Source organism: Heptranchias perlo, chromosome 31, assembly GCF_035084215.1.
Source record: "Heptranchias perlo isolate sHepPer1 chromosome 31, sHepPer1.hap1, whole genome shotgun sequence".
Lineage (NCBI taxonomy): Eukaryota > Metazoa > Chordata > Chondrichthyes > Hexanchiformes > Hexanchidae > Heptranchias > Heptranchias perlo.
Genome location: NC_090355.1, coordinates 31,470,995 through 31,497,478, shown reverse-complemented (window position 1 = coordinate 31,497,478; position 26,484 = coordinate 31,470,995). Strand labels below are relative to the sequence as shown.

The following is a 26,484-nucleotide window of genomic DNA, read 5'->3' as shown; positions in this document are numbered from 1 at the left end:
ATTTCCAGATTTCAGTGTTTGACTGCGCACGTACAGTGACCAGAACTTGCTCTTCCATTTGCCCTGAAATAACGGTGAGCCCTGTTAGTCTTGCCGTTAGTCCTTGAGCAATTTCCAGGATTATCTCTTGATGTGGCTCAGTGTCAAATTTTGTCTGATAATCGCTCGTGTGAAACACCTTGCGATGTTTTACTACGTTAAAGGTGCTATATAAATGCAAGTTGTTGTTGAATGTAATGTGATACCAATTCTATGAGAAATCCCTCGCAGAAATTGAAAGCTCGCCGAGAATAGAATTTGTGCTCTCCTACAATATTGTACCGTTTATTGTAAAATGTAACGATGTATCTTTTGTTACGCAGTGGGTCATGCCAGCAGGAGCTGAGTTATGTCGTGGGGCCATTCCATCGTTACCTGCACGGCCAACGTAGTCCATTGAGACTTAAGGACCTAGAACCTCATCATCACTCTCCAGAGTGGTCTTCCCCACTAAGATCCCTTTCACCACCAGTCGATCAATTCCTGCCTTTACCTCTTGCAAACTGTGAGAGGGAAACGGGCTGTAAAGCCACTTTCAATGGGTGCTCCGGTTACAGGAGCAAGCAGCAGCGTATCCAGGCCCTTCGCTCCATGGCTACGGCCCTCAGCGGCCGTATCGAGGATGAAGTTAAGAGGCTGGGTGTCGAGGCGGAGATCCTGAAAAGCCCTGGAAACCAAGGCCGCAACGATGGGTGGACGCAGGTTGATTTGGGCGGCTTCGCACCACCTGATCCTGCAGCCAAGTTGAATGACAGTTGTGGACCGGAGTGGCAAAGATTCCCAGGCATTGGCCTAGCCACAACACCAAGAGGGCCGACTGACTTCAAAATCTCACCCACCGCCCTTCAGAAGGGGGCAGACCAACAGGAAGCTGAGACGACAAAGGACAAGGGTGTGGAAAGTAAAACTGAGCTGGAGGTTAAGGAATTAATGGATGAGCTGCTGTGCAGTTCATCTCCTCCCAGTGAGGACTTTCTGTGGAGTGACTCTGAACCTTTGGCAGAACATGAACTACACAGCAAACCCGGAGAGCCAAGCGACACACTGCCAGATGAACAGAAAGGTAGAACAATATGTTTGGGGTTTTTTTTTTTTCTTGCCCATCTCCCCCGGTTCTATTTTTAGATTTTCTCCCCTTTACTCCTCTCTTCTGGCAGAGTTCCACCGGCAGGTATGGGGGATGTGGGCGTCGCTGGCAAGACTGGCATCTATTGCCCATCCCCCTAGTTACCCTGAGAAGGTGGAGGTGGGCCACCTTCCAGCAAATGTTTGTACAACTGGGTGGATTGAGAGTCACCATTTAGTGTGAGACTGGAGTAACATGTCGGCCAGACCAGGTTTGGGGTCAGGAGCAGGGGGTGTGGGGGGGATGAGGTGAGGTGGCAGGTTCCCTTCCCTATAGGACATTAGTGAATCAGTTGGGTTTTTATGACAATCCAGCTTTCATGATCATCAGCCCACAAATTCCTAGATTTAGTGAACAATTTCACAACTTCCCACGATGGGATTTGAAATCACCACCTCTGGGTTGCTAGTCCAGCACTATAACCACTACACAACTGTGCACGATTCTTAGGCCAGGTCTAACTGGCATTTTATTCATTTCTGGAAGCCGACAGATGAACAGCTGAAGCCATGCCCAACCCATTTCTAAAACAACTTGTGGGAGAATGATGGATGCAGGTGGCTCCTGTATCTCTAATGTACAAGAGGATAGGCGGAGGGAGATGGGACAGGTTGTGTTTAGCTGGACCAACTATAACATTTTATTTTTTACAAAGTACCTTGACGGTCAGTTGTTAAACTCATTGTCCTTCTGCCCTCCCAAGTGTCTGAAGTTGTTTAATCCATTTTTTTTTTCCTTCTTGCTCTCCTTCGTTCTCAGAGTTAGCGAATAAATGTGCTGGTGTCCAGAGATCGTTTGGCAAAGGGAACCATCAAGCAGCAAGAGAAATAAGAACACACGAGCTTCCTTTCAGAGCAGCCCGGTCTGAGAACAGGTCTCTGGGCGGAAGGTATTGCACGATAGAGAGACTGTCATTGAAGCCACGTGGTATCGTGGTGTGTGGTAATGATCGGAATATTTACTGCCACAATGTGGTGAGAAAAGTGTGTCGCACAAGGGGGACTGAAGAGAGGAAAAGATAAATATTTCAAAATGACACATAGGAGCTAGTCACTTCACGTAGGGGTGTGTTTGATAAGCACAGCACATGGAAGATGTCTACCATTACTTGTGATTTTAGACCGCGATTGAAGCTCCCTCTAGGGTGCCAGGGGTGTTGCGTTGCCTATTAAATGAACTGAGCTGCTCCTGGTTGGGTTTCTTAGCCTGAGTATCATACGAACGTACAAGATTGACGGGCAGGAAAAGACCAGCTGGTCCATCAAGCTTGCCCCACACCAAGATAGCTGCAGCATCACGACTAGACGCCACTTCTCTCCCCACCCACCCCCGCTGCCATGAAATCTCCTGGGAGAAAAACGGGGAAAAAAATACTCTGGAAAATTCCTCTCTGACCCCTCCCTCAGGTGATCTCCAGACTTGTTTCAACTTTAGACTATGAACCAGATTTGGCTTTTACCTGATTCCACTAATGATGCACTTGCCCACGTACCAGTGAGATATGCGCAGATGCAGGGTGAACACGGTCCGTGGGGGGAGCGTCACTCCGGCTGCCCGCCTCGCTTCCGCGAGTAAGTCCGTGCCCGGGTGACCCTGGAGAGGGAACGTGCGGTGCCCGCTGGTACGTTGGGGCCTTCTGCGACCGGTGGGCACTGCGGAGAATAGAGTGGAGTCTTGTCGACATCGATGATAATGTCGCGATTTACATTGTGAGCTTATTTTAGTTTAATTAGATTTTATGTTTAATTGTATTAGTGGTGCCCCCTCAGTTTGAAGGGGGCACTTGTGCAGTTGCCTTTCTGTTAATGACACTGGGGCATCCCAACGTCTTCCTTATTGGTTTATTCGAAATAAGCAAGTGAGCTGACTCCAGTGCTGAATGAATACTTAACGATGAGGTGCTCAAATTCCAGCCCGTGCTGCGTACGAGGCATACAAAGGCCAGGCAGCTCTGTTCTATTTGTGCTTAGGTTTCTTCCTCTCTGGTTTGTTCTATTTGGAAGTTTGTGAGCCCGTAGGTTTGGAAAGTACTTGCTCCCCTCGTTGCGGAAAAAATCCTAAATCAAAACTCCGAGATCTGCCGCTTGCAAATTAACGGCAGCTTTGCTTCAACTCTTCTACATGGCCCATGAGGCTCTGTGGAACGCACCGAAGAAGCCAATAAATTAGCGTTGTCCTGGTGAATTCCTCGTAATTAAAGATTGATTGATCGTCTCCTGATGGCGATGTGAGAGAAAAATCATAGGGGTATTTTCTCCTCCCACTTCACTCCGACAAACAGCAGGGCCTTTGACACGCCCAGGATACAATATGGACCAGTAAAAATGCACGATGGAGAGAGCAGTTTCTAGAGCGCAAGGGATTGTACATATTGCAACGGCCATTATTGACCAGATGTGGCACGGATTGACATGTCGGCTGACCAGTGGCGGGAGCGTGGAGGCGAAGTGATTGGAGCCATGAGATCGTGCAATGAAATCTCCCGGAATATGGTCCAACCACCAGAAGGTTGTGGGTTCAGGTCCCACTAGGGAGACTCGAGCACAAAATCTAGACTGGTGCTCCAGTGCTGCACCGAGGGAACACTGCACTGTTGGAGGAGTCGTCTTTTGGATGAGATGTTAAACCTCTGAGGTGAAATTATCCCTCAACCAACATCACTAAAACAGATTATCTGATCATTATCACATTGCTGTTCGTGGGATCTTGCTGTGTGAAAATTGGCTGCCGCGTTTCCTACATTACGACAATGACTACACTTCAAAAAGTACTTCATTGGCTGTAAAGCGCTTTGGAACGTCCTGAAGTCGTGAAAGGCGCTATATAAATGCAAATCCTTTCTTTCTTTACCAGAAATAGCAAAAGCTTGGACATTCCTGCCTTAAAGCAAGTGTGATGGGGTGATCTCAGAATCAACAGTTACATCTAAAGCAATGAAGATTAAGCTGCAGTTGCATAAATCTGAAGGTTGTAGGTTCAAACCCCACTTCAGAGACTTGAGCACATAATCTAGGCTGACACTTTGGTGCAGTACTGAGGCACTATTCCGAAGAAGAGAGATTTCTCCCCGGTGTCCTGGCCAACATTTATCACTCAACCAACATCATTAAAACAGATTACCCGGTCATATTATCTCATTTGTGGGACCTTGCTGTGCACATATTGTCTGCTGCATTTCCCTTCACATCAACACTGACTACACTTCAACAATACTTCATTGGAATCTCCTGCAGTTGTGAAAGGTGTGAAATAATTACAAATCCTTTCTTACTGCATTTGTCCAAGGCTTATAATATCTATCTTGTCCACTAGATGACACCATAGCTCTGTTTTTCTCCACAGCACACAAGTATACAGGACGTTGCAATTGATGCAACTTGTCAACTTTCCTTTTTCTATCTAAATCTGTTGCACTTTATACAAGCTCAAACCAACAGCAATTAATGTGCCATCACCCCTGTGCTCACTGACCTACGTTGGCTCCCGGTCCAGCAATGCCTGGATTTTAAAATTCTCATCCTTGTTTTCAAATCCGTCCATGGTCTCGGCCCTCCCTATCTCAGTAACCTCCTCCAGCCATTCCACTTCTGGCCTCTTGCGCATCCCCAATTTTCATTGCACCATCATTGGCGGCTGTGTCTTTAGCTGCCTGGGCCCTAAGCACTGGAATTCCCTCCCTGAATCTCTCTGTCCCTCTACCTCTCTCTGCTCCTTTTAAGACCCTCCTTAAAGCCTACCTTTTTGAACAAGCTTTTAATAACGCTGCTGTGAAGCGCCTTGGGACATTTTACCATGTTAAAGGCACTATATAAACGCATATTGTTGTTGAGACAAAGGCACAGTGCTCACACACTGGCGCTCCATGGGTGTACTTGTGTTTGTAACTCGAACATGGCACATTCCCAAACTTGGGTGAATGTCGAGGGAGGCATCAAGTAGAGGTTTTTGGAAGAGGAAGTTGGCAGAAAAGAAATCATCCGAGATCAATCGGCGTCACCTCCTGACAACTGGTCCAGGGCGGCAGTGATGGGCACCCCTGGGCGGGTGTGTTTTTCTAGCATTTTAAATTGGGATATAACGTTAATGTGGAGCTTTAAGAAAAATTGAGGGATGATGAGACCCTGTGTTAAATGTAATTGCTGCTTAACTGAACGCTCAGTTCAGGAAAATGTCAATCCTTTGAGTAAGAGATTCCCTGCTCAGTAGAGTGCGCGGTTAATTTGTCACAGTTAAAAGCAATTGATTGTTAGCTGAAAGTAACTGTGTCAGTTGTGTTTCATTTTAAATCCTAATGCCCATCGATCTTTATCTGTTTTTTTCTTCGTCTTCTCTGTATAAATATTGGCACTGGTCCATTTCCCCCCCCCCTCTCCTTCCTTTGGGACGAGCAGTAACGTTTTGATTAACTCTGGGTATCTCCAGCCCAAAGGGAAGGTGCACGTTCTCCAAGAATGGCCCAGTCGGTCGACTCGGACAGACTTTGTCAAATGACCTTTCTCCACCTGCCAGCGGAGCACTCCTCTGATCGGTCGACAGTCTGTATTTCCTCCCCCCGCCCCCCGCTTCCCTGCATTCTACCATCAGTTGCAGCGCCTTCAGCCATGGCTCAGTGCCACAGCACTCTCGTTTCTGAGTCAGAAGGTCATGGGTTCAAGGCTCACTCCTGAGTACAAAAGCTAGACTGACGCCCGCAGTGTAGTACTGAGTGAGTGCTGCACTGTCTGAGGAACCATCTTTCAGATGAGGCATTAAACCGAGGCTCTGTCTGCCCTCTCTGGTAGATGTAAAAGATCCCATGGCACTAATCTGGAGGGTTAATCACCCTAGAGGAGGGAGTTAAATGCTCCCCCAATCTGCTGCTCCCCTACTTTAAATCCATTATATAAATCCCACTGGTGTAAGTGCGAGATGATGCTCTGTTTATAATATGTCCCCTATACTTGGCATGACGCTACTTAAAGAAGAGCAGGGAGTTTTCCTGGTGTCCTGGCCAACATTCCTCCCTCAACCAATACCACCAAAATCCAGCTGTTGGTGTTTGTGGGATCTTGCTGTGTGCAAAATTGGCTACTTTGTTTACCCATATAACAGCGACTGCACAAAAAAAAAATTGGATGCAACGCTTCTTGGGACATCCCGAGAGGCACGATAAGTCGCTATATAGACGCAAGTTCATTTCTCACTGGAAAAATAAGGTCCCAATCGAGCAGCACTAAACAGCAGCTTGTCTGCCTGTGGTTTTATTTTAAATATTGTAGTGACTCATGGGAGTATTACAACTTGAACGAGAGCACAGTCTCCGCGTTTTGTCTGCAGGATTAAGGTTAAGACCAGACAAGTGAAGTCCATCTGCGTCTCTTTAATGAAAAAGCTTTTTTCTGTCTGGAGATTATCAGACTGGACACAATAGCAGTTGCAACTCGGTGATGGTTTTATTCTTAATATATAAAGGTTTATTTTTTTAAAAAGTGACTAAGGAAGACATTGAATTTTAAAACATATTTTCATTACTTGCAGCCTGAAGTGTTTAAAGGAATGAAATGTGATCATGTGAATCCCACCATTGTTGGGAAAATCTGTTGCTGTAAAATGGGTTATTCAGCACAGAATCAGACAAGCGATTAAAACTATAAACAGAAGAGTAGACTGTAATGTTCTTTTGAACTGTTATATTGTTTTGAAAAGCGGGATTCCACTAGATTCAGGACATGTTTACATGGCTGCTGTGATTACAGAGTGGCATTGCCTGAAAAATGGTGTCTGTATGCCTTTTTTGATGCTCAGTCAGAGCTGAGATTGCAGATTAGATTCCCTGCAACAAATGCTTGAATCACCACTTCCTCACCATATGAGACACACCTGTGGTCATTTACATACTCTGACATCCAGTACGGCCTCTGGCTGTGATGGCACCCCTCCTTTTGCCCATCAGATGTGAGCCTCTAAAGTTACCCTTCCCTGTGCCATCTTGCCAGTCTCTCTTACTGACGGTCTCCCCTTCCTTCACCTTTTGAATTTTGCTCGTGTTCCTCCTGCCCTCCCTTCTGACTCCTAGTCCATTAATTTTTCAAGTTAAGTCTCAAATTATCCATTATCTTGAAACTTTTGCCCTAATCCATGATTCTCAATGTGGCTCTCTCCAACTCCACTGATTGTCTTCCCCAAGACCTCGAGAACATGGAACTCCTCATGTCTTCCCTTTCTCTTCCGAGCGACAGGCCTATAAAATCCAAGCACGGCACCACCTAATTACCGCTTCACGCATCTCATCTTCATTCTTACTCTTCAGATTTGCCGGTGTCCTCTACTTGGACCCATATCTCCTCACTTAAAGTTTCTCTGCAAGAAAGATAATTGGAAGGAGCAAGCTTGATGGGCTGAATGGCCTTCCGCTGTTTGACTCTTTCTTACCTTCGCACTTAGAGCAGGAATATACGAGATTATGCAGCTAAGGGGGAGTGGACTGGAAGCTGTCCAGACCGGGATTAGGTTGATGCGAGCGGGAAGCCTGGGCCTTTGAACAAAGGCATTGCCACAGTTTGAAATGAAAATGCATTGTTAGTATATTGATTTTTTTTTTGTAAAACAGCGTAATCTTTCTTTGAACCTAAAGACCACTTAATGGCGGATGAACGAGGGTCGAGGATAGAATCCTTAATAATCTTAACAAAATAGTTTTGTGGACTGGTGGTGGTTCTTATCTCAGGGGCTTATATCATCAAATTAATTTCACTGAGAGACACTGTGAAGTGAAAGGATCCTCGGCTAATCTGCTGGTGTTTTAAACACTTGGGGCTATTTTTCTAAGATGACATTAATTTCATAAAGATGATTTTTTTTTCTGTCTGTTAATATATTTAATGCACACCCCCAAAACAATAGATACTGTGATGCTTAATACAGCAGGAGATCATTTTTTTTTTAAGACGATTGTTTGGTTCCTGAAAATTGCAGCTGGATTTAAGTTCTCCCCCCTCTTCCCTCTTCCCAGATCAAGGTCCGTTGCATTGTTAGCTTTTTTACAAAAAAGGTTTCTGTCCCCCGACACTCTTTACTTAACAATAAGACTCTTGTTTTGCAAAGTCGTGTTGGGTTTGGAGTAGGTTGACTCAAAGGGAGGATGAGGGGGGAATGAAGACATGGTAAGGGAGGATGGGGGGGGGAAGGAAGACACTGAAAGGGAGGTTGAGGAGGGAAGGGAGACGTGGAAAGGGAGGATCAGGGAAGGGAGACGTGGAAAGGGAGGATCGGGGAAGGGAGACATGGAATGGGAGGATCGGGGAAGGGCGAATTGATGTGGGGGGGGGGGCGGGGAGGGAGGAAGACGCAGAAAGGGAGGATCGGGGAAGAGTGAATCAATGAGACGCGGAAAGGGAGGATCAAGGAAGGGAGAATCGGAAAGGGAACATTGGGGGGGAAGGAAGACGTGGAAAGGGAGGATCGGGGAAGGGAGAATCGGAATGGGAGGATGAGTGGGGAGGAAGATGCAGGAAGGGAGAATCGGAATGGGAGCATGAGGGGGGAAGGAAGACGCGGATAGGGAGGATCGGGGAAGGGAGAATCGGAAAGGGATGCAGGGGAGTTATGGATGGATTCCGAATTTATCTGTGTAAGAAGCTACTAACATTAAACGGAGAGCATCTTTCTTTAACCAAGTGGTTTTGTTTTCTAACATCTGAACATCCAACCACCTCTTTGGAAACCACAAGAAGATTTTTTTTGGACTCATGCGTCAAATCTCGGACTGAATTCTATGTCTGGAATGGTGGTGAGTGGGATGAGAAAGACTAGTCATCAGTTGATGATGCCACTCTCTCTCATTTATGTTACGTTGTGTAGTTTCAGCTCTCTGCTCAAAGCGTTCCTGAACACTGGGTCAACTTGGCGCATCTTAATCTGGGCGGTTACGTTAATAGTGGCCCTTGGAACATTTCAATCAAGTTAAGCATCGGTTGTGGATTCTTGTCAAGCTGGCTTAGCTCAGGGGAGACCTGTGTATTGCTCTATATCCTCTGCAGGTTCTCAAATATTAGAGGCTCTCTGAGTAATGGGAAAGAGGATATTTCTCCAGCCTGTGATTTGTAGAATTTTACAACACAGAAAGAGGCCTATCCAGTTCGGCCTATACTCCTGCCCTTTCCGCAGTACTCTTTTAATTGTTTCTTTTTTAGCGTCTAAGAAAGGGAACACAACCAATTGTGAGCAAGACCCCACTGCCGTGTGTATGTTCCGAACATACGGAAATGACGGGCAGGTAAAGAACAGCTGGTCCGTCATGCCTGCCCCATACAATGATGGCTGGCGCATCGTGACTGGACACGTCCTACCTCTCCCGCCATCCATCTCCACCTCCCCTCCCCTCTTCCCCCCCCTCCCCCTGCAAGCCATATCGTGACTCCACAGGCAGTGGTGGGCTCTGCAAACATCAGAGACATTGTTCAATAAATGCAGAGACATTGTTCAATAAATGCAGAGACATTGTTCAATAAATGCAGAGACATTGTTCAATAAATGCAGAGACATTGTTCAATAAATGCAGAGACATTGTTCAATAAATGCAGAGACATTGTTCAATAAATGCAGAGACATCCTTCCATGATTAGATGAACATTCCAAGTCCACTTCTTGGTTAACAATGACTTAATAACCGGCTGATGGCTCTTTGTTCCCCCTTGGTCTGACAAATGATTAGTGAACCTGTTGGGAATTTATTAAAGAGGCACCACCTTCATGAAAAACTAAAAAAAACCCTTGCATTTATATAGCGCTTTTCACAACCTCAGGGCGTCCCAAAGCGCTTTACAGCCAATGAAGTACTTTTGAAGTTGTAATGTAGGAAATGTGGCAGCCAATTTGCACACAGCAAGGTCCCATAATAAGATAATAGCCAGATAATCGTTTTTTTTAGCGATGTTGGTTGAGGGATAAATGCTATCTAGGACACTGGGGAGAACTCCCCAGCTCTTCTTCGAATAGTGGCTGTGGGATCTACCTGAGAGGGCAGACGGGGCCTTAGTTTAATGTGTCATCTGAAAGACAGCAGCACTCCCTCAGCACTTCTCTGAGGGGTCAGCCATGGCTGATATCTAGCCAGCAATCTGCTAAGATATACCAGGCAACAATAATAGTATATGAGATCGTCTGTTGTAGAGTATTTCTGTTGCCCCAAATTTAGAAACCAATCTTTCCCAAATACTCTTTGATAAAGATAGTGGATCTTTAAAATATATTTCTAATATATATTTCTAAAAGAAGGAAACTGAAGCTATAGGGAGGGTACAACACAGATTCACGAGGAAATACAAATACGAAGAAAGACTTGGAAAAATTGGGTCGTCTTTCATTAGAACAACGCAGATTACGGGCAGATATAATAGAAGTGTTTTAAATGATGAAAGGACGGGTCAGGGTAGATGGAAGCAGAATGTTTCCAGTAGTTGAGGGCTCTAAAACGAAAAACTTAAATATAAGAGATTAGAACGGAGAGCAGGAGAAACTTCTGTACACAGAGAGATGTGAGGCTGTGGAATTCGCTTCCAGTATTACTGGTTGAGCAGAAACTGTATCAACATTCAAGATTAGATCAGAGAGGTAGTTGAGCGGAAAGGGGTTGAAGGGATACGGGAACAGGGTGGGTAAATGTGATGAGAACTATTTGCTCACGTGGAGGGTTAACACCGACATGGACAGGTTGGGCCGAATGGCCTGTTTCCGTGTTAAAATTTCTTGGTATTTTTATGTAGTTGGGACAAAACACAATCTGTTAAGCTCTTTTGGCTGTTCCTGTGCAGTTCCGTGCCAGGAAAGTTACAGCTTATTACTGCAGAAATGCAATGAGATTTACATAAGCCGATTGTGGAGAAAAAACACTTTGGCAGCTGTGTTTCCGTGCAAAAAAATAAAACATCTGTCACCATCACACGTCTGCAGTGTGAGCCAAGACGGGCAGGAAAGTGCTCCTTTCTCACAAGGTCTCTCCAAGCCTGGTGATTTGTGTGGAGCATAGTTCTCTTCCTGGCAAAATTCGTAAGAAACAAGAAACCATGGAGAATTCATGGCCACTTTCGACACTCGGTAAAAATGCCCAGTTTACGGACTGGCTTTCTTTCAAGTCTTCATGTTATTACTTTGATTTGTAAATAATGCACAATAAGGTCAGTAATTTGAATAGCATGTGTTTTTGAGAGGGGTTGAAGTGCAGGTCGTCAGCCAGCTCTTGCACGTTGTGTAGACTTGGCAGTGTAACTCCCTCATTGATTACTGCCCCACTTATTTGATTCAGACTTTAGGACAAAGCCACGTGCCACGCGCCAGCTGACTGCCTGTACTTTACACAGAGAAACCCTGCTCCGTTATCCCAGGGAACAGACTCCTAGACCCATGGAACCTAGTGCTGTGGTTCTACAGGTTTGGAGCCTTGTGTTCTAATCCATCCATGGCCTCGCCCCCATCCTTATCTCTGTGACCTCCTCCAGCCCTACGACCTTCTGCGATCTCTCTCTGCGTTCCTCCAATTCTGGCCTCTTGCGCATCCCTGATTTTCTTCACTCCACCATTGGCGGCAGTACCTTCAGCTCTTGAATTCCCTCCCTAAATCTCTTCACCTCTCTACCTCCCTCTCCTCCTTTTAAGACGCTCCTTAAAACCTACTTCTTTGAGCAAGCTTTTGGTCACTTGTCCTAATATCTCCTTATTTGGCTCGGTGTCAAATTCTGTTTGTGAATCGTTCCTGTGAAGCGCCTTGGGACGTTTTACTACATTAAAGTTGCTATATGAATGCAAGTTATTGTTGTGAAGGGAGCCAGACTTAGCAGGTTAAATTCTGGGAGCTGACCCATAGGTGACATTGTTCTGGAATCTATATTAAAATTGTGCCAATATAAAGCCACTTTTGTGAGTGCAATAAATGGAAAGCTCACTACCTATCCAGGTAACTGGATCGAGTAAGGCCCACTGCTTGCCTCTGTCCAAAATACATGACTTTGTTGATCTCCACATGAACGAACAAACATTTATATGCTTTTCTTTAACGCCTTTCACGATGTCCCAAAGCGCTTTACAGCCAATGAAGTACATTTGAAGTGTAGTCACTGTTGTAATGTAAGGAAACACGGCAGTCAATTTGCACGGAACAAGGTTCCACAAACAGCAGGGAGATAGAAGACCAGATAATCTGTTTTTTGGTGATGTTGGTTGAGGGATAAATGTTGGCCAGGGAGAACGCCCCTGCTCTTCTTCGAAATAATGCTGTGGGATCTTTTACGTTCTCCTCGGAGGGCAGACGGGGCCTCTGTTTACTGTCTCATCCAAAAGACGCCACCTGCAACAGTGCAGCACTCGCTCAGTACTGCCTGGAAGTGTCAGCCTGGATTATGTGCTCAAGTTCTGGAGTGGGACTTGAACCCACGACCTTCTGACTCAGAGGTGAGAGAGCTCCCCACTGAGCCACAGCTGTCACTGACTAGCGATAATCCAGCCTGTCTCGGATGGAAATAAAAATTGTATTTCACAAACGATGAATGTCCTTATATGCCAACCTGCATCTGGTTGCTGTAAATAGCAGTCCCAAACTCTCCTGAACTAAACATTTTTTTTAAAAAAGCCTTGCATATATAAAGTGCCACATGATGACTCAGAGACTACAGACAATCATTCAGCCTCAATGAACTACTTTGAAGTGCAGTGACTATTGTTTTGCAAACAGCTGCCATTTTGTGCACAGCAAGATCCCAATCAGCAAACAGGTCAATGACTAGTTAATTTTTTTTATTGGTGGTGTTGGCTGAGGGAACAATGTTGTTCAGGACACCAGGAGAACTCCATCCTTCTCCTAATCATGCCAAGGGATCTTTTACACCATCTGAACAGGCAAATGGGGGCTCAAGTCTGACACCTCATCCAAAGGACGGTAGCTTGGACAATGTATTGCACCAGTGGATCAGCCTAGATTATATGCGGATCTCCCGGGATTCTGTCCCACTATTTTAAACAGGACGGCTAATGTCCCAATTTGCCCAGAGCAAACATTTTCCCCAATCTTCAACAAAGCCAAATGTACATGGTGGTGTCGGTGACAATGATCCATGCAGGTGGCCATTCTGAGCTCCTGAAAAGGTGGCAACGCTAACATGCCTTTCGTATCCAAAAATGGGACCCACCCGATATAAAGCTAGCCATTACTTTTGGGTGATAATGGTAAACAAAGGCATAACTGCACCATTAAAATAGCAGATGGAGGAATGTGATTCAAGCCCATGAAGTGTTCATCCACCAATATCACCAGCAGTAAATTCAGTTGAAGTTCTACAAAATAACTTTTCAACATCAATACAGTTCAATTCAGCTTTGCATCAGCTGGAATATTGTGTCCAATTCTGGGCACCACACTTTAGGAAGGATGTGAAGGCCTTAGAGAGGGTGCAGAAAAGATTTACTAGAATCATTCCAGGGATGTGAGGGACTTCAGTTGCGTGGATAGACTGGAGAAGCTGGGGTTGTCCTTAGAGCAGAGAAGGTAGAGAGGAGATTTGATAGAGGTATTCAAAATCATGAAGGGTTTAAATAAAGAGAAACTGTTCCCATTGGCAGAAGGGTCAAGAACCAGAGGACACAGATTTAAAAGGATTGGCAAAAGAACCAAAGGCGACATGAGGAAAAACTTTTTTACTCAGCGAGTAGTTATTATTGGGAATGCACTGCCTGAAAGGGCGGTGGAAGTAGATTCAATCGTGGCTTTCAAAAAGGAATTGGATAAATACTTGAAGGGAAAAAATTGGCAGGGCTATGAGAAAAGAACTGGGGAATGGGACGAACTGAATTGCTCTTACAAAGAGCTGGCATGGGCTCGATGGGCCGAATCTCCTCCTGTGCTGTAACCATTTTATGACTCTATGGCCAACAGCAATGCAATTCAATTTAAAGAAAGAACTTGCACTTTATATAATGCTTTTCACAACCTCAGGATGTCCCAAAGCGCTTCGCAGCCAACAAAGTAGTTTTTGAAGTGTAGTAAGTGTTGTGGTTTAGGGAAATGCGGCAATTAATTTGCGCACAGCAAGGTCCCACAGAAGAGATCAATTACTGGTCAAGAGTATTAGAAATCAATTCAGTATCACAACTATTGTTCAACAGCATTTCACAGCACTGGGTGACTGATTAAACGGTGCGCTAAAGAATTTAGGATTCTTTCTCCCAAAGTCGATGGGTCAGGAATTAAACTAACCGTGCTTTCCCACGTCTTTGTGAATTGCCGTAGAGATTGTGGTAGTTCGTGTGCTATAAAATCAGTGCTGCTACACAGATGCTGTAACTCCAGTTAGGAGGCCAAGGCCTTTGATGAAGGAGGAATTTGATCCAGTAACAATGACAGAGCTGCAAATCAGTCCGTTTTCACCCATTGTCGAGCGATGTTCCTTTTTTCTTTTTCTTCCTTCTTTTCCCACCTAATTATCTCCCCATCTCTCCTGAAGATGGTAATTCAAACTGGGACACGGTTCCATGGGTTCCTCGACCAGTGTTATCCAATACGTTATCCACTTGCCAGATCTGGCTGATTGGGAATCCAAATCTGGCTGATTGCATTTCTGATTAGTAAATAAAAAAATCATTAATAGGTACTGTCATTGGACATATGATCTCAATACTCATTGGCACGGCGTGTGCATGTGAACTTTAGTGTTTTTGTGCGTTTATCGGTAAGGTGAAAGAGCAGAAGATGTGAGTGTTTCTTCGATCGAGTGCTTTACTTCCTTGGCTACTGTAAGGTGGCAGATGTTTGTTCGGTGAATATACACATGAAGCACATTTGCCTGCATTGTGTGAATGTGGCTAAAACAGTGTCGCCAAAGCCACAAGTGGCTAGCCAACGCTTTCTATTGGACAACACTGGCCTAGACAGTGAGTGTCGGCAGACTGTTTAACCATCATAGCCAATTCTCACCCGACATTAGAGTTGCCAACTCTGGACGTATTCCTGGAAGTTACATCACATGACCTCCCACCCATCCCAGTCAAACGTTTTTTTTCCCATCCCCTATATTTTTATAACTAATAAACAGAAGTGTTCAAAGAAAATGAAAACACACAATTTTCCTTAGTGCCCCAATGATTTTTCTCTCCTGGGTGTTGCTCGCAGCTGTGTCCAGGAAATTAATCTTCAATTCCTGGAGACTCCAGGACAATCCTGGAGGGATGGCAACACGACCCGGCATTCACAAATGAACAGTTTGCTGCCAGGCCTGCTTGATATTGATCTGCAGTGGAACTTAGTTCTATTTTTAGTTTAAAAAAAAAAATAGGAATCAAAGAGCAATCTATGTGAAATGTTCCATTTGCCCACCCACTCCCCAACCCCAGCTCCTCCATGTGTTACTGCCAGTCAGTACTCGATTAGAGATGATTTTGTTCTCTGGGCCCATACCCGTGAGGAGCCTGGATTGAGACTGACCTAAATGTATTTCTAAATTGATTGTCAGGAAGCTGTGACTGTCACCCACCAAACTTGGGGACTCTAAACTAAGTGCCATAAATGAAAATGCTCGTGCCTTAATTTCCAACATCGTCCAGTTCCCTAATGGGTGTCCTGTTAAACTTGTATAGAACCTTGGTTAGCCACACTTAGACTATAGTGCTCAGTTCTGGTCTAGATATTATAAAAAGCATACAGAATCTTACAGCACAGAAGGAAGCCTGTGCCGGCTCTTTGAAAGAGCTGTCCAATTAGTCGCATTTCCCAGCTCTTTCCCCATTGCCCTGCAAATTTTTCCCTTCAAGTATTTATCCAGTTCCCTTTTGAAAGTTATTATTGAATCTGCTTCCACCGCCCTTTCAGGCAGCGCATTCCAGATCATAACAACTCGCTGCGTAAAAGAAATTCTCATCTCGCCTCTGGTTCTTTTGCCAATTACCTTTTAAAGGCACTGGAGAAGGTGAAAAAAAGACTTACAAGGATGATACCAGAACTGGGAGGTTATACCTATCAGGAAAGATTGAACAGATTAGGGTTCTTTTCTCTAGAAAAGAGAAGGTTGACGGGTGACCTGGTAGAGATTTTTTATGATTATGAAAGGGTTTGATAGGGTAGACGGAGAGAAGATGTTTCCACTTGCTGGGGAAACCAGAACTAGGGGCCATAAATAAAAGATGGTCACTAATAAATCCAATAGGGAATTCAGGAGAAACTTCTTTACCCAGAGAATTGTTGGAATGTGGAACTCTTCACCGTAGGGAATAGTCGATGCAAAAAGCATAGATGTATTTAAGGGGAAGCTAGATAAACAGGTGAGGGAAAAAGGAATAGAAGGTTATGCTGAGAGGGTTAGAGGTGGGAGGAGGCTCGTGTGGAGCATAAACACCGTCATGGACCAGATGGGCCGAATGGCCTGTTTCTGTGCTGTAAATTAAATGTAATTCTATTTTTTTTAAGAAAACACTTCTGTACAGTGATGATGAATGCCTTTTAACAATTTTTTTATAAAATTCTCTATTCCCTAACTTAGAGGTTCTCAGCAAACGAGTAGAGTGCAAGATGGCAACAAGTCTTCCCTGGCCCAGAAAAGTAAGAGACTGGGTTCACGCTGGTCACCATCCAGGACTAATGCCACCTCACCTTCAGGAGCAAATCAGACTGACAATGGGAAGGACTCTGGTAGGTACTGCCCTTGTGGGTATCGCTGATGGGAGAGGCTATGGCCCACAGCCATTATCCAAATCTGAATCCAAAGTGAAGCTTTGTCACTTTTATGTGGAACCTGTGGTGGGTGAGGGTGCACAAAGGACACAGAAAGTAGAGACCATAGATAGATCCATCAATCCTGATGTAACTTTAACCATTAAACGCTGTCACTTTTAAGTACGCCATTGTAGAGAAAGGCAGCCTCACCATATTGGGTTAGAAGGGCTTAAATTGCAAGTCGCATTTAAACAGAGGGTCATACAACACTCAGCTGTTAAACTCTGCCATCCTGCCGGGTAACTCCAGGTGGAGCAGGGAACGACTGGCATCATCTCTGCCTGCACACTGTCATGTGGCTTTCTAATTTTGTTTCTTTTTTTCCTAAAGGTTATCAGCACGGCATAAGAAGATGCCAGCCAATTGCAAGCGACTCTCTGGAGACAAGAGAAGGTGCCTCACCCACAGGGAAATCCCAGTGGAAGACAAGACAGTCACATGATTCACACATCCAGTGCTCAGGTCGATCAAAACTCTAATTATCATTGGTTGAATCCTCACTGTTCTGGTTTCAGGGAAATACTGGGTTGCTTTTTTAAAAAAAAATACTCTTCCTATTTTTCCATCTCCTTTCCTGAAGGTGCTAAATCACATTTGGCTACAAGTGAACAACTCGCCCCACTGCCTTTTCTTAATGTGTGAGCCTAGTCTTTCAGTGTCATCATAGCCAAGCCCTAAAACGGCCCTTAATATCCATGCAAGGACACCCTTTGCAATTGCGATCTGGAACAGAAACCCTGCAGATTTTTAAAAAATTTCCCCACTCAATCTCAGAACACCGAGGCCTCGTCTGCCCCCTCAGGTGGACGTAAAAGATCCCACAGCACTGTTTCGAAGAAGAGCAGGGGAGTTCTCCCCAGTGTCCTGGCCAACATTTATCCCTCAACCAACACCATTAAAATACATTGACTGGTAATTTATCTCATTGCTGTTTGTGGGATCTTGCTGTGCGCAAATTGGCTGCTGCGTTTCCCTACGTTACAGCAGTGACTCCATTTCGAAAGCACTTTATTGGCAGTGAAGCGCTTTGGGACGTCCTGTGGTTGTGAAAGGAGCTATATAAATGCAAGTTCTTTTATTCTCCTTCCTGAATGATAGCTTTGCTAAACAGCTACAGCTTGATCTTGTAATTAATTTTCATATTATTTTGTAATTTGACAGCTATTGCTGACCACAGCTATAATCACGAGAGTGCAGAGTTTCCCAGAAGCCCTGGCCTCTGCCCAGCTCAGAATGGAAGGGTAAGAATTTACTGAAGTTTATGGCTGCACCAATGGTCCTGTTTATTAATACAACTGGGATATTAGGAGTAAACTTGATTGTTTTTCTGCCTGTCTCTTTTCTCTTTTCCCTTTCTCTCCCTCTCTTCCCCTCTGCCCAATGTACCCGAGCATCAAAATGCACCTGTCCTTTTTATCATCTTGGGTGCTGACGGTGCACTCTGGGATAGAAATCTGTTCGTGCCGCAAGGCCTGCGTGAACTGAACGCGGCAATCGAACCCTGTAATAGGAACAGGAGTAGGCCATTCAGCCCCTCGAGCCCGCTCCGCCGTTTGATAAGATCATGGCTGATCTGTGATCTAACTCCATATACCTGCCTTTGGCCTATATCCCTTAATACCTTTTTAGTTAGCAAAAAGCTATCCATCTCGGATTTTAAATTAGCAATTGAGCTAGTATCAATTGCCGTTTGCGGAAGAGAGTTCCAAACTTCTACCACATTTTAGTGTTTAGAAGTGTTTTTTTAATCTCACTCCTGAAAGGTCTGGCTCTAATTTTTAGACTGTGCCCCCTACTCCTAGAATCCCCAACCAGCGGAAATAGTTTCTCTCCATCCACCATATCTGTTCCCCTTAATATCTTATAAACTTCGATCAGATCACTCCTTAACCTTTGAAACTCTAGAGAATACAACCCCAATTTGTGTTTTATACGCTTTCGCCATAGCTTATGACTTGGACACCCGCAGACCTGTCGTTCACTGTTTATCTGAATCCATCAGTGTAAGTCACAGGTCAGTCACTCGGATCACGGGATGTAGTGATTGGAGCCAGAGACACTCAGTTCCCGAACACTCTTCCCCTTCCCATCTAAAAGCACTTGTGGACAGATTGCCAAATCCTCCAATAACGATGAGGAAAAATATCGTCACTCACTGTTGAAACCAAAAACACTCACTCAATGAACAAAAGTAGAGAAAATGGGTATTAGGTGCAATCAGATTCTCTTTCCTTTGATTCTCTTCGCCGCACCCCGATTTCCTTTGCTCCACTATTGGCCGCCGTGCCTTCAGCTGCCTCGGCTCTAAGCTCTGGAATTCCCTCCCTAAACCTCTCTACCTCTCTCTCTCTCCTCCTGTAAGACGCTCCTTAAAACCTACCTGTTTGACCAATCTTTTGGTCACCTCTCCTAATATGGTGGCCCGGTGTCAAATTTTGTACGATGACGCTTTTCTGAAGCGCCCTGGGGCGTTTTACTACATTGAAAGCGCTGTATAAATGCAAGTTGTTGTGGTTTTGACTATATTTAATTGAATGGTGCTGAGAGTCAGAGTTTTCTCTTTCAGCCCTTGGACAGATCCAGACCATCAACCAACACCAGGAATATCCCCACAAAGGAGTTGGCAAAGGGAAAGGAAGATCCTGTTACCCAGAGGCTGGCCGAGCTGATGAAGGAACTCCAAGAGGAGACTGAGCAGTTACGGTGAAAGAAGGGTTTCTGTTTGATATGAGAGCAACAAGCCGAGTCTCTCTAAGAATCTCCATTTTTTAAAAAAAAATTTGGAACCCTAGGCAAAGGGCCAAGGTCAGCCGGTCGGGACTTTATCGAGGTTGAGATGAGCAGTCGAAGTTGTGAAGCAGTGGCTGGGTGACTAGCACATGGTAGCAGGAGAGGAGACTTGAGGGAGAGATGGATTTCATGGTTTCGAGGTCCTGGGAAAAAGATGAGTTAGAGTCGGGCCAGGGGCAATTTTAACTTAACCTGCCCGTCGGGAATGGGTGCAATGCTGATTTTACACCCCAACAGACTTTACTCTCCATTGAAGTCAATTGAGAGTAATATTGGGCGGGCTGTAAATCCAGTGCACCACTCGATCCTGTAGGCTTCCCGCCCGGTGAGTTAGGTTAAAATGACCCCCCTCCTAGGAGTCAGTGCAGTGACTCACGATTTCAACACCGAGTGGATCCAGGAAGGCGGAGGAGTGTTCAGGGAGGAGTACTTAAAGCTTAGGAGGAACAAGACAGCAAAGTTTAGAGGAACAAACTAAAGGTAATTATTTGCTCCAAATGGGAAAGAGTTGAGGAAGAAAGCCTCTGGGGGGGGGGGAAAAAAATCCTTCATTCTGGGGTGCAAAAAGCACAGCATCTGTGTCTTGTTCCTCTTTGTTTTATGTGACTTATCTCAGCAGCATTGCAATCCATTACTCCCTGACACATCTCCTGTTGCCTTGTGGGCGTCCCAAAGGAGCCTTTATACCCCTCCCCCCTTTTTTTTAGAAAAGCAATGTATTTGTTTTCCACTAAGATGGAATGAGCCTCTTGTATTTATTGAGACTCAAACTCCACCAGCTGTGCAGAGATGGCAGCGTTAATGAGCTCACAAGGGAGTTCCATCAAAGCTCATCCACCCAGGAAAAACATACTACAATCTCCAGATCACAGCATCCAACTGCCAGATTCCTGAGGCTGAGTGTCCACGACCCGACCTCCAAGTCCATTCCACTGTTGGACACTCGTAGTGTTAAGAACTTCCTGACACCAGTTCTAAATTTGCTTTGCAGTAGTTTGACCCTGTGCCCTCCCCTAATCCCTGTGTTATGGATTGAAGTATTGATCTGTACATAACTTTTCTACACCATTTACTCTCAGTCAACTCCTTTCAAGGCTGAAAAGCCCAAGCTTCTCTTGTCTTTTCTCATAACTTAGTCCTCTGACACCCAAGGTCAGTCTTGTGACTTCCTTCCGTAGCACCTCGAGCGCTTGTCCGTCTCCCTTGTGCCCCGTTGACCAGAACGAACAAAGTATTCAAGGTGTGGTCTGATCAGAGAACTGTACAGCTTGAGTGTGACTTCCTTCAGCTTGCACTCTACTGTTCTGGCTGTATAATTCAGTATCCAATTTGCTCTATTGATTACTGCTCTGCAGTGACTGAATATGTTGAGCACCAAGGCTACTAAAACCCTGAGGTCTCTTTCAATTTCACCCTTAGCCATTGACTCCATGCGTCGAGAACTTATGTCACTCATGTTTTTTTTTCCCCTATGTGCAGTACCTTACATTTCATATTAAATTTAAGTTGTCATTTATAGGAACATTGGAATTGCTAGATTATAAATGACCAAGGTCCATCTAGTTCGCCTTCTACCACCCTGGTAGTCGCATGATACAATGTTGATGGAGTTGTTGACTAATCATGTAGAATAATTGATAGAGATTGTTCACCAACAGACCCAGACATGAGGCGAGGAAAACCCCCAGTGGTGGACAGCGTTACACTCATGGTAACTGTTCACTGTTCACCTGCAATGTCACTTTTTCAGAATAGTCAAGAAGGCTGAAAAAATGGGATCTTTTCCTTCTGAATCCATGTTAGCTGCTAATCACAATGTTATTCATATATTTAGTTACTTGACAAAGTCCTTTATATATTAAAGTAGTGAGACATTGTGTTGCAATAAATGTTAAAGGAGCTATGCCACGAAGAAGGGTATGCCAAATCTTTTTCCTTTTTGTTTGTAGCGTGACAGCCTGAATCACATGATTCATTGCATTGCTAATGAATTTAGGACAAAGATGTTTCACAGCTCTTCTGTCTCCACAACCAAAAAAAATAAAAAAATTGTCAAACGTGCTTTTTTTTCTTTAAGTCAGTGGGCTAGAAAATCCGTCGGGGACACAATCTGGTCATTTATGCCGGGCTTGCGATTCCCTGGCCTGAATTCCCAAGGTGGACGCTGCATCCTCCAGGGAGAGGGCCCTCATGCCTCCTCTCACTGGGCGTACTGACCTCCGAAGATGCCCTGACCTTCAGCAAGGCTGAGGTCCTAAGAGCTTCCATCGTAGGGAGTTCCGTCCTCTCTTGTAAGGGATGGGCAGCAGCACTGCCCTTTACAAAGCTCATATGGAACCCCGGCCTATATTCCAGCCCTCTGCCACAGTCCTGCCGGAGTCATGGTGGGACGGTGCTGGAGATATAGCATAAGTGTGACAGAAGGGCTGAGAGTCTTCAGCCCCAGTGTGTCTTTAATTTTAAAAAAAATCTATTCTGAAGTTTGCTTTTCCCTTCCTTCACACCAGTTTCCGTAGCAGGACTCACAGTTCCCTGAAAGAAGACTCATCGACGGAGCTGAAGAGATCCTCCATGATCAGCCCAGTGATAACTGAGACAACCAAAAATCTAAGGAGGAACACGGGGAGGAGAGCAAGTGTAGAGATCTCTGTGGATGGAAAAGGTACAGGTTATGTTTAAGTAGCCCCTCCTCTTTCAAGGTGACCCAGGCACCCATTTCCCTAGATAGCCGATGGGGGTAGGTCATCTTTGCCCAGGCCTTTGATACCACTGTTGAGTGAGGTTAAATGACTCATCTGCCTGACTTTTTTTTCTGTCTCTCCCCTTGTTGAAAACTCCTAAATCACCCTCTGTGTGGCCAGGATGACACTGGGAGTTGATGGCCATGAACCTATGTACAATCAGTTTGTGGTTCAGAATGTTGTTAAACCACGTGCGGTGCCACTGGACTGCCTGCACCACAGTTTGCCCGGGATGGCATTTACATCAGCACTTATTCCCTAATGTTGCCTCCACGCTTGAAGAAAGTAATCAAGCACGGAGATGCAAAAAGGCCATTTGGCCCTTCGAATGTTCAAATCCAATCTACCCTTGTGTGTAATGAACCATTTAAGTTGCTACGGGAAGGTTCTGTGGAATATCTCCTTGACGACCAAAGTTAACCAATCAAAAATCCAGAATATTCATTGATCTCCACTATTCAATCTGACTGGTTGCTTCCCACACATGATGTCTCCAAGGTCATGAAACACAGCCACTGTTGTGTTCCATGAAATACTTGATCTCTGTTGTATCCCTGTAACCTTCTATGCCTTTTCTAAGGAGATATTTATCCTTTTCTTAGAAGAGCTCACGGTGACTGCATTAATTGCTTTTTGTAGGAGTTTGTTTCGTATGTCTGCCATTCAGTCGGGAAAAATGTTTCTTCCTGTCGGTATTCCAATTTGATTTAATTTTGTATTTCAGCCATCTGTTTTTGATTTTCTTTTCTTGTCAGGGTCATACATCTTCTTTTGCTTTTCGTTCCTTCTCCCTCTAGTGGAGTCTCCCCACACCAGCAGGAATGAGCATATTCATGATTTTCTAAATTTTCGCAGAGACTCAGTTATCCCCACGCTCTTACATAGGAATTGCTAGACAAGAAACGACCAAGGTCCATCAAGTTCGCCTTCAACCATCCTGGTAGTCGCATGACACAACGATAATGGAGTTATTGACTAATCGTAGCAATCAATCTCTATCAATTTTTTTTTATTCGTTCACGGGATGTGGGCGTCGCTGGCAAGGCCGGCATTTATTGCCCATCCCTAATTGCCCTTGAGAAGGTGGTGGTGAGCCGCCTTCTTGAACCGCTGCAGTCCGTGTGGTGACGGTTCTCCCACAGTGCTGTTAGGAAGGGAGTTCCAGGATTTTGACCCAGCGACAATGAAGGAACGGCGATATATTTCCAAGTCGGGATGGTGTGTGACTTGGAGGGGAACGTGCAGGTGGTGTTGTTCCCATGCGCCTGCTGCCCTTGTCCTTCTAGGTGGTAGAGGTCGCGGGTTTGGGAGGTGCTGTCGAAGAAGCCTTGGCGAGTTGCTGCAGTGCCTCCTGTGGATGGTGCACACTGCAGCCACAGTGCACCGGTGGTGAAGGGAGTGAATGTTTCGGGTGGTGGATGGGGTGCCAATCAAGCGGGCTGCTTTATCTTGGATGGTGTCGAGCTTCTTGAGTGTTGTTGGAGCTGCACTCATCCAGGCAAGTGGAGAGTATTCCATCACACTCCTGACTTGTGCCTTGTAGATGGTGGAAAGGCTTTGGGGATTCAGGAGGTGAGTCACTCGCCGCAGAATACCCAGCCTCTGACCTGCTCTCGTAGCCACAGTATTTATATGGCTGGTCCAGTTAAGTTTCTGGTCAATGGTGACCCCCAGGATGTTGATGGTGGGGGATTCGGCGATGGTAATGCCGTTGAATGTCAAGGGGAGGTGGTTAGACTCTCTCTTGTTGGAGATGGTCATTGCCTGGCACTTATCTGGGGCGAATGTTACTTGCCACTTATCAGCCCAAGCCTGGATGTTGTCCAGGTCTTGCTGCATGCGGGCTCGGACTGCTTCATTATCTGAGGGGTTGCGAATGGAACTGAACACTGTGCAGTCATCAGCGAACATCCCCATTTCTGACCTTATGCTGGAGGGAAGGTCATTAATGAAGCAGCTGAAGATGGTTGGGCCTAGGACACTGCCCTGAGGAACTCCTGCAGCAATGCCCTGGGGCTGAGATGATTGGCCTCCAACAACCACTACCATCTTCCTTTGTGCTAGGTATGACTCCAGCCACTGGAGAGTTTTCCCCCTGATTCCCATTGACTTCAATTTTACTGAGGCTCCTTGGTGCCACACTCGGTCAAATGCTGCCTTGATGTCAAGGGCAGTCACTCTCACCTCACCTCTGGAATTCAGCTCTTTTGTCCATGTTTGGACCAAGGCTGTAATGAGGTCTGGAGCCGAGTGGTCCTGGCGGAACCCAAACTGAGCATCGGTGAGCAGGTTATTGGTGAGTAAATGCCGCTTGATAGCACTGTCAACGACACCTTCCATCACTTTGCTGATGATTGAGAGTAGACTGATGGGGCGGTAATTGGCCGGATTGGATTTGTCCTGCTTTTTGTGGACAGGACATACCTGGGCAATTTTCCACATTGTCGGGTGGATGCCAGTGTTGTAGCTATACTGGAACAGCTTGGCTAGAGGCGCAGCTAGGATGTTGTCAGGGCCCATAGCCTTTGCTGTATCCAGTGCACTCAGCCGTTTCTTGATATCACGTGGAGTGAATCGAATTGGCTGAAGACTGGCTTCCGTGATGGTGGGGATATCGGGAGGAGGCTGAGATGGATTATCCACTCGGCACTTCTGGCTGAAGATGGTTGCAAACGCTTCAGCCTTGTCTTTTGCACTCACGTGCTGGACTCCGCCATCATTGAGAATGGGGATGTTTGCAGAGCCTCCTCCTCCCGTTAGTTGTTTAATTGTCCACCACCATTCACGACTGGATGTGGCAGGACTGCAGAGCTTTGATCTGATCCGTTGGTTGTGGAATCGCTTAGCTCTGTCTATAGCATGTTGCTTCCGCTGTTTAGCATGCATGTAGTCCTGAGTTGTAGCTTCACCAGGTTGGCACCTCATTTTTAGGTACGCCTGGTGCTGCTCCTGGCATGCTCTTCTACACTCCTCATTGAAGCAGGGTTGATCCCCTGGCTTGTTGGTAATGGTAGAGTGAGGAATATGCCGGGCCATGAGGTTACAGATTGTGCTGGAATACAATTCTGCTGCTGCTGATGGCCCACAGCGCCTCATGGATGCCCAGTTTTGAGCTGCGAGATCTGTTCTGAGTCTATCCCATTTAGCACGGTGGTAGTGCCACACAACACGTTGGATGGTGTCCTCAGTGCGAAGACGGGATTTCATCTCCACGAGGACTGTGCGGTGGTCACTCCTACCAATACTGTCATGGACAGATGCATTTGCGACAGGTAGATTGGTGAGGACGAGGTCAAGTAAGTTTTTCCCTCGTGTTGGTTCGCTCACCACCTGCCGCAGGCCCAGTCTAGCAGCTATATCCTTCAGGACTCGGCCAGCTCGGTCAGTAGTGGTGCTACCGAGCCACTCTTGGTGATGGACATTGAAGTCCCCCACCCAGAGTACATTTTGTGCCCTTGCTACCCTCATTGCTTCCTCCAAGTGATGCTCAACATGGAGGAGGACTGATTCATCAGCTGAGGGAGGGCAGTAGGTGGTAATCAGCAGGAGGTTTCCTTGCCCATGTTTGACCTGATGCCATGAGATTTCATGGGGTCCAGAGTCAATGTTGAGGACTCCCAGGGCCACTCCCTCCTGACTGTATATCACTGTACCGCCACCTCTGGTGGGTCTGTCCTGCCGGTGGGACAGGACATACCCAGGGATGGTGATGGAAGAGTCTGGGACGTTGGCTGAAAGATATGATTCTGTGAGTATGGCTGTGTCAGGCTGTTGCTTGACTAGTCTGTGGGACAGCTCTCCCAATTTTGGCACAAGTCCCCAGATGTTAGTAAGGAGGACCTTGCAGGGTCGACTGGGCTTGGTGTTTTGCCGTTGTCGTGTCCGGTGCCTAGTGGTCCGATGCCGGGTGGTCCGTCCGGTTTTATTCTTATTATGACTTTTCGTAGCGAGATTTTACAACTGAGTGGCTTGCTAGGCCATTTCAGAGGGCAATTAAGAATCAACCACATTGCTGTGGGTCTGGAGTCACATATAGGCCAGACCGGGTAAGGGCGGCA

General features: G+C 45.7%; 1 protein-coding gene across 1 annotated transcript in view; it reads left to right on the top strand.

Moving 5' to 3' along the window:
- LOC137300352 (centrosome-associated protein 350-like) overlaps nucleotides 1-26,484 on the top strand; it is a 125,490-nt gene that overhangs the window by 57,314 nt on the left and 41,692 nt on the right. Inside the window, exons 12-18 of the mRNA XM_067969436.1 lie at nucleotides 363-1,102; nucleotides 1,925-2,054; nucleotides 16,663-16,811; nucleotides 17,226-17,357; nucleotides 18,057-18,136; nucleotides 19,462-19,598; nucleotides 22,193-22,347. Coding sequence (XP_067825537.1) covers nucleotides 363-1,102; nucleotides 1,925-2,054; nucleotides 16,663-16,811; nucleotides 17,226-17,357; nucleotides 18,057-18,136; nucleotides 19,462-19,598; nucleotides 22,193-22,347 — 1,523 coding nt within the window. The remainder of the gene's footprint in view (nucleotides 1-362; nucleotides 1,103-1,924; nucleotides 2,055-16,662; nucleotides 16,812-17,225; nucleotides 17,358-18,056; nucleotides 18,137-19,461; nucleotides 19,599-22,192; nucleotides 22,348-26,484) is intronic.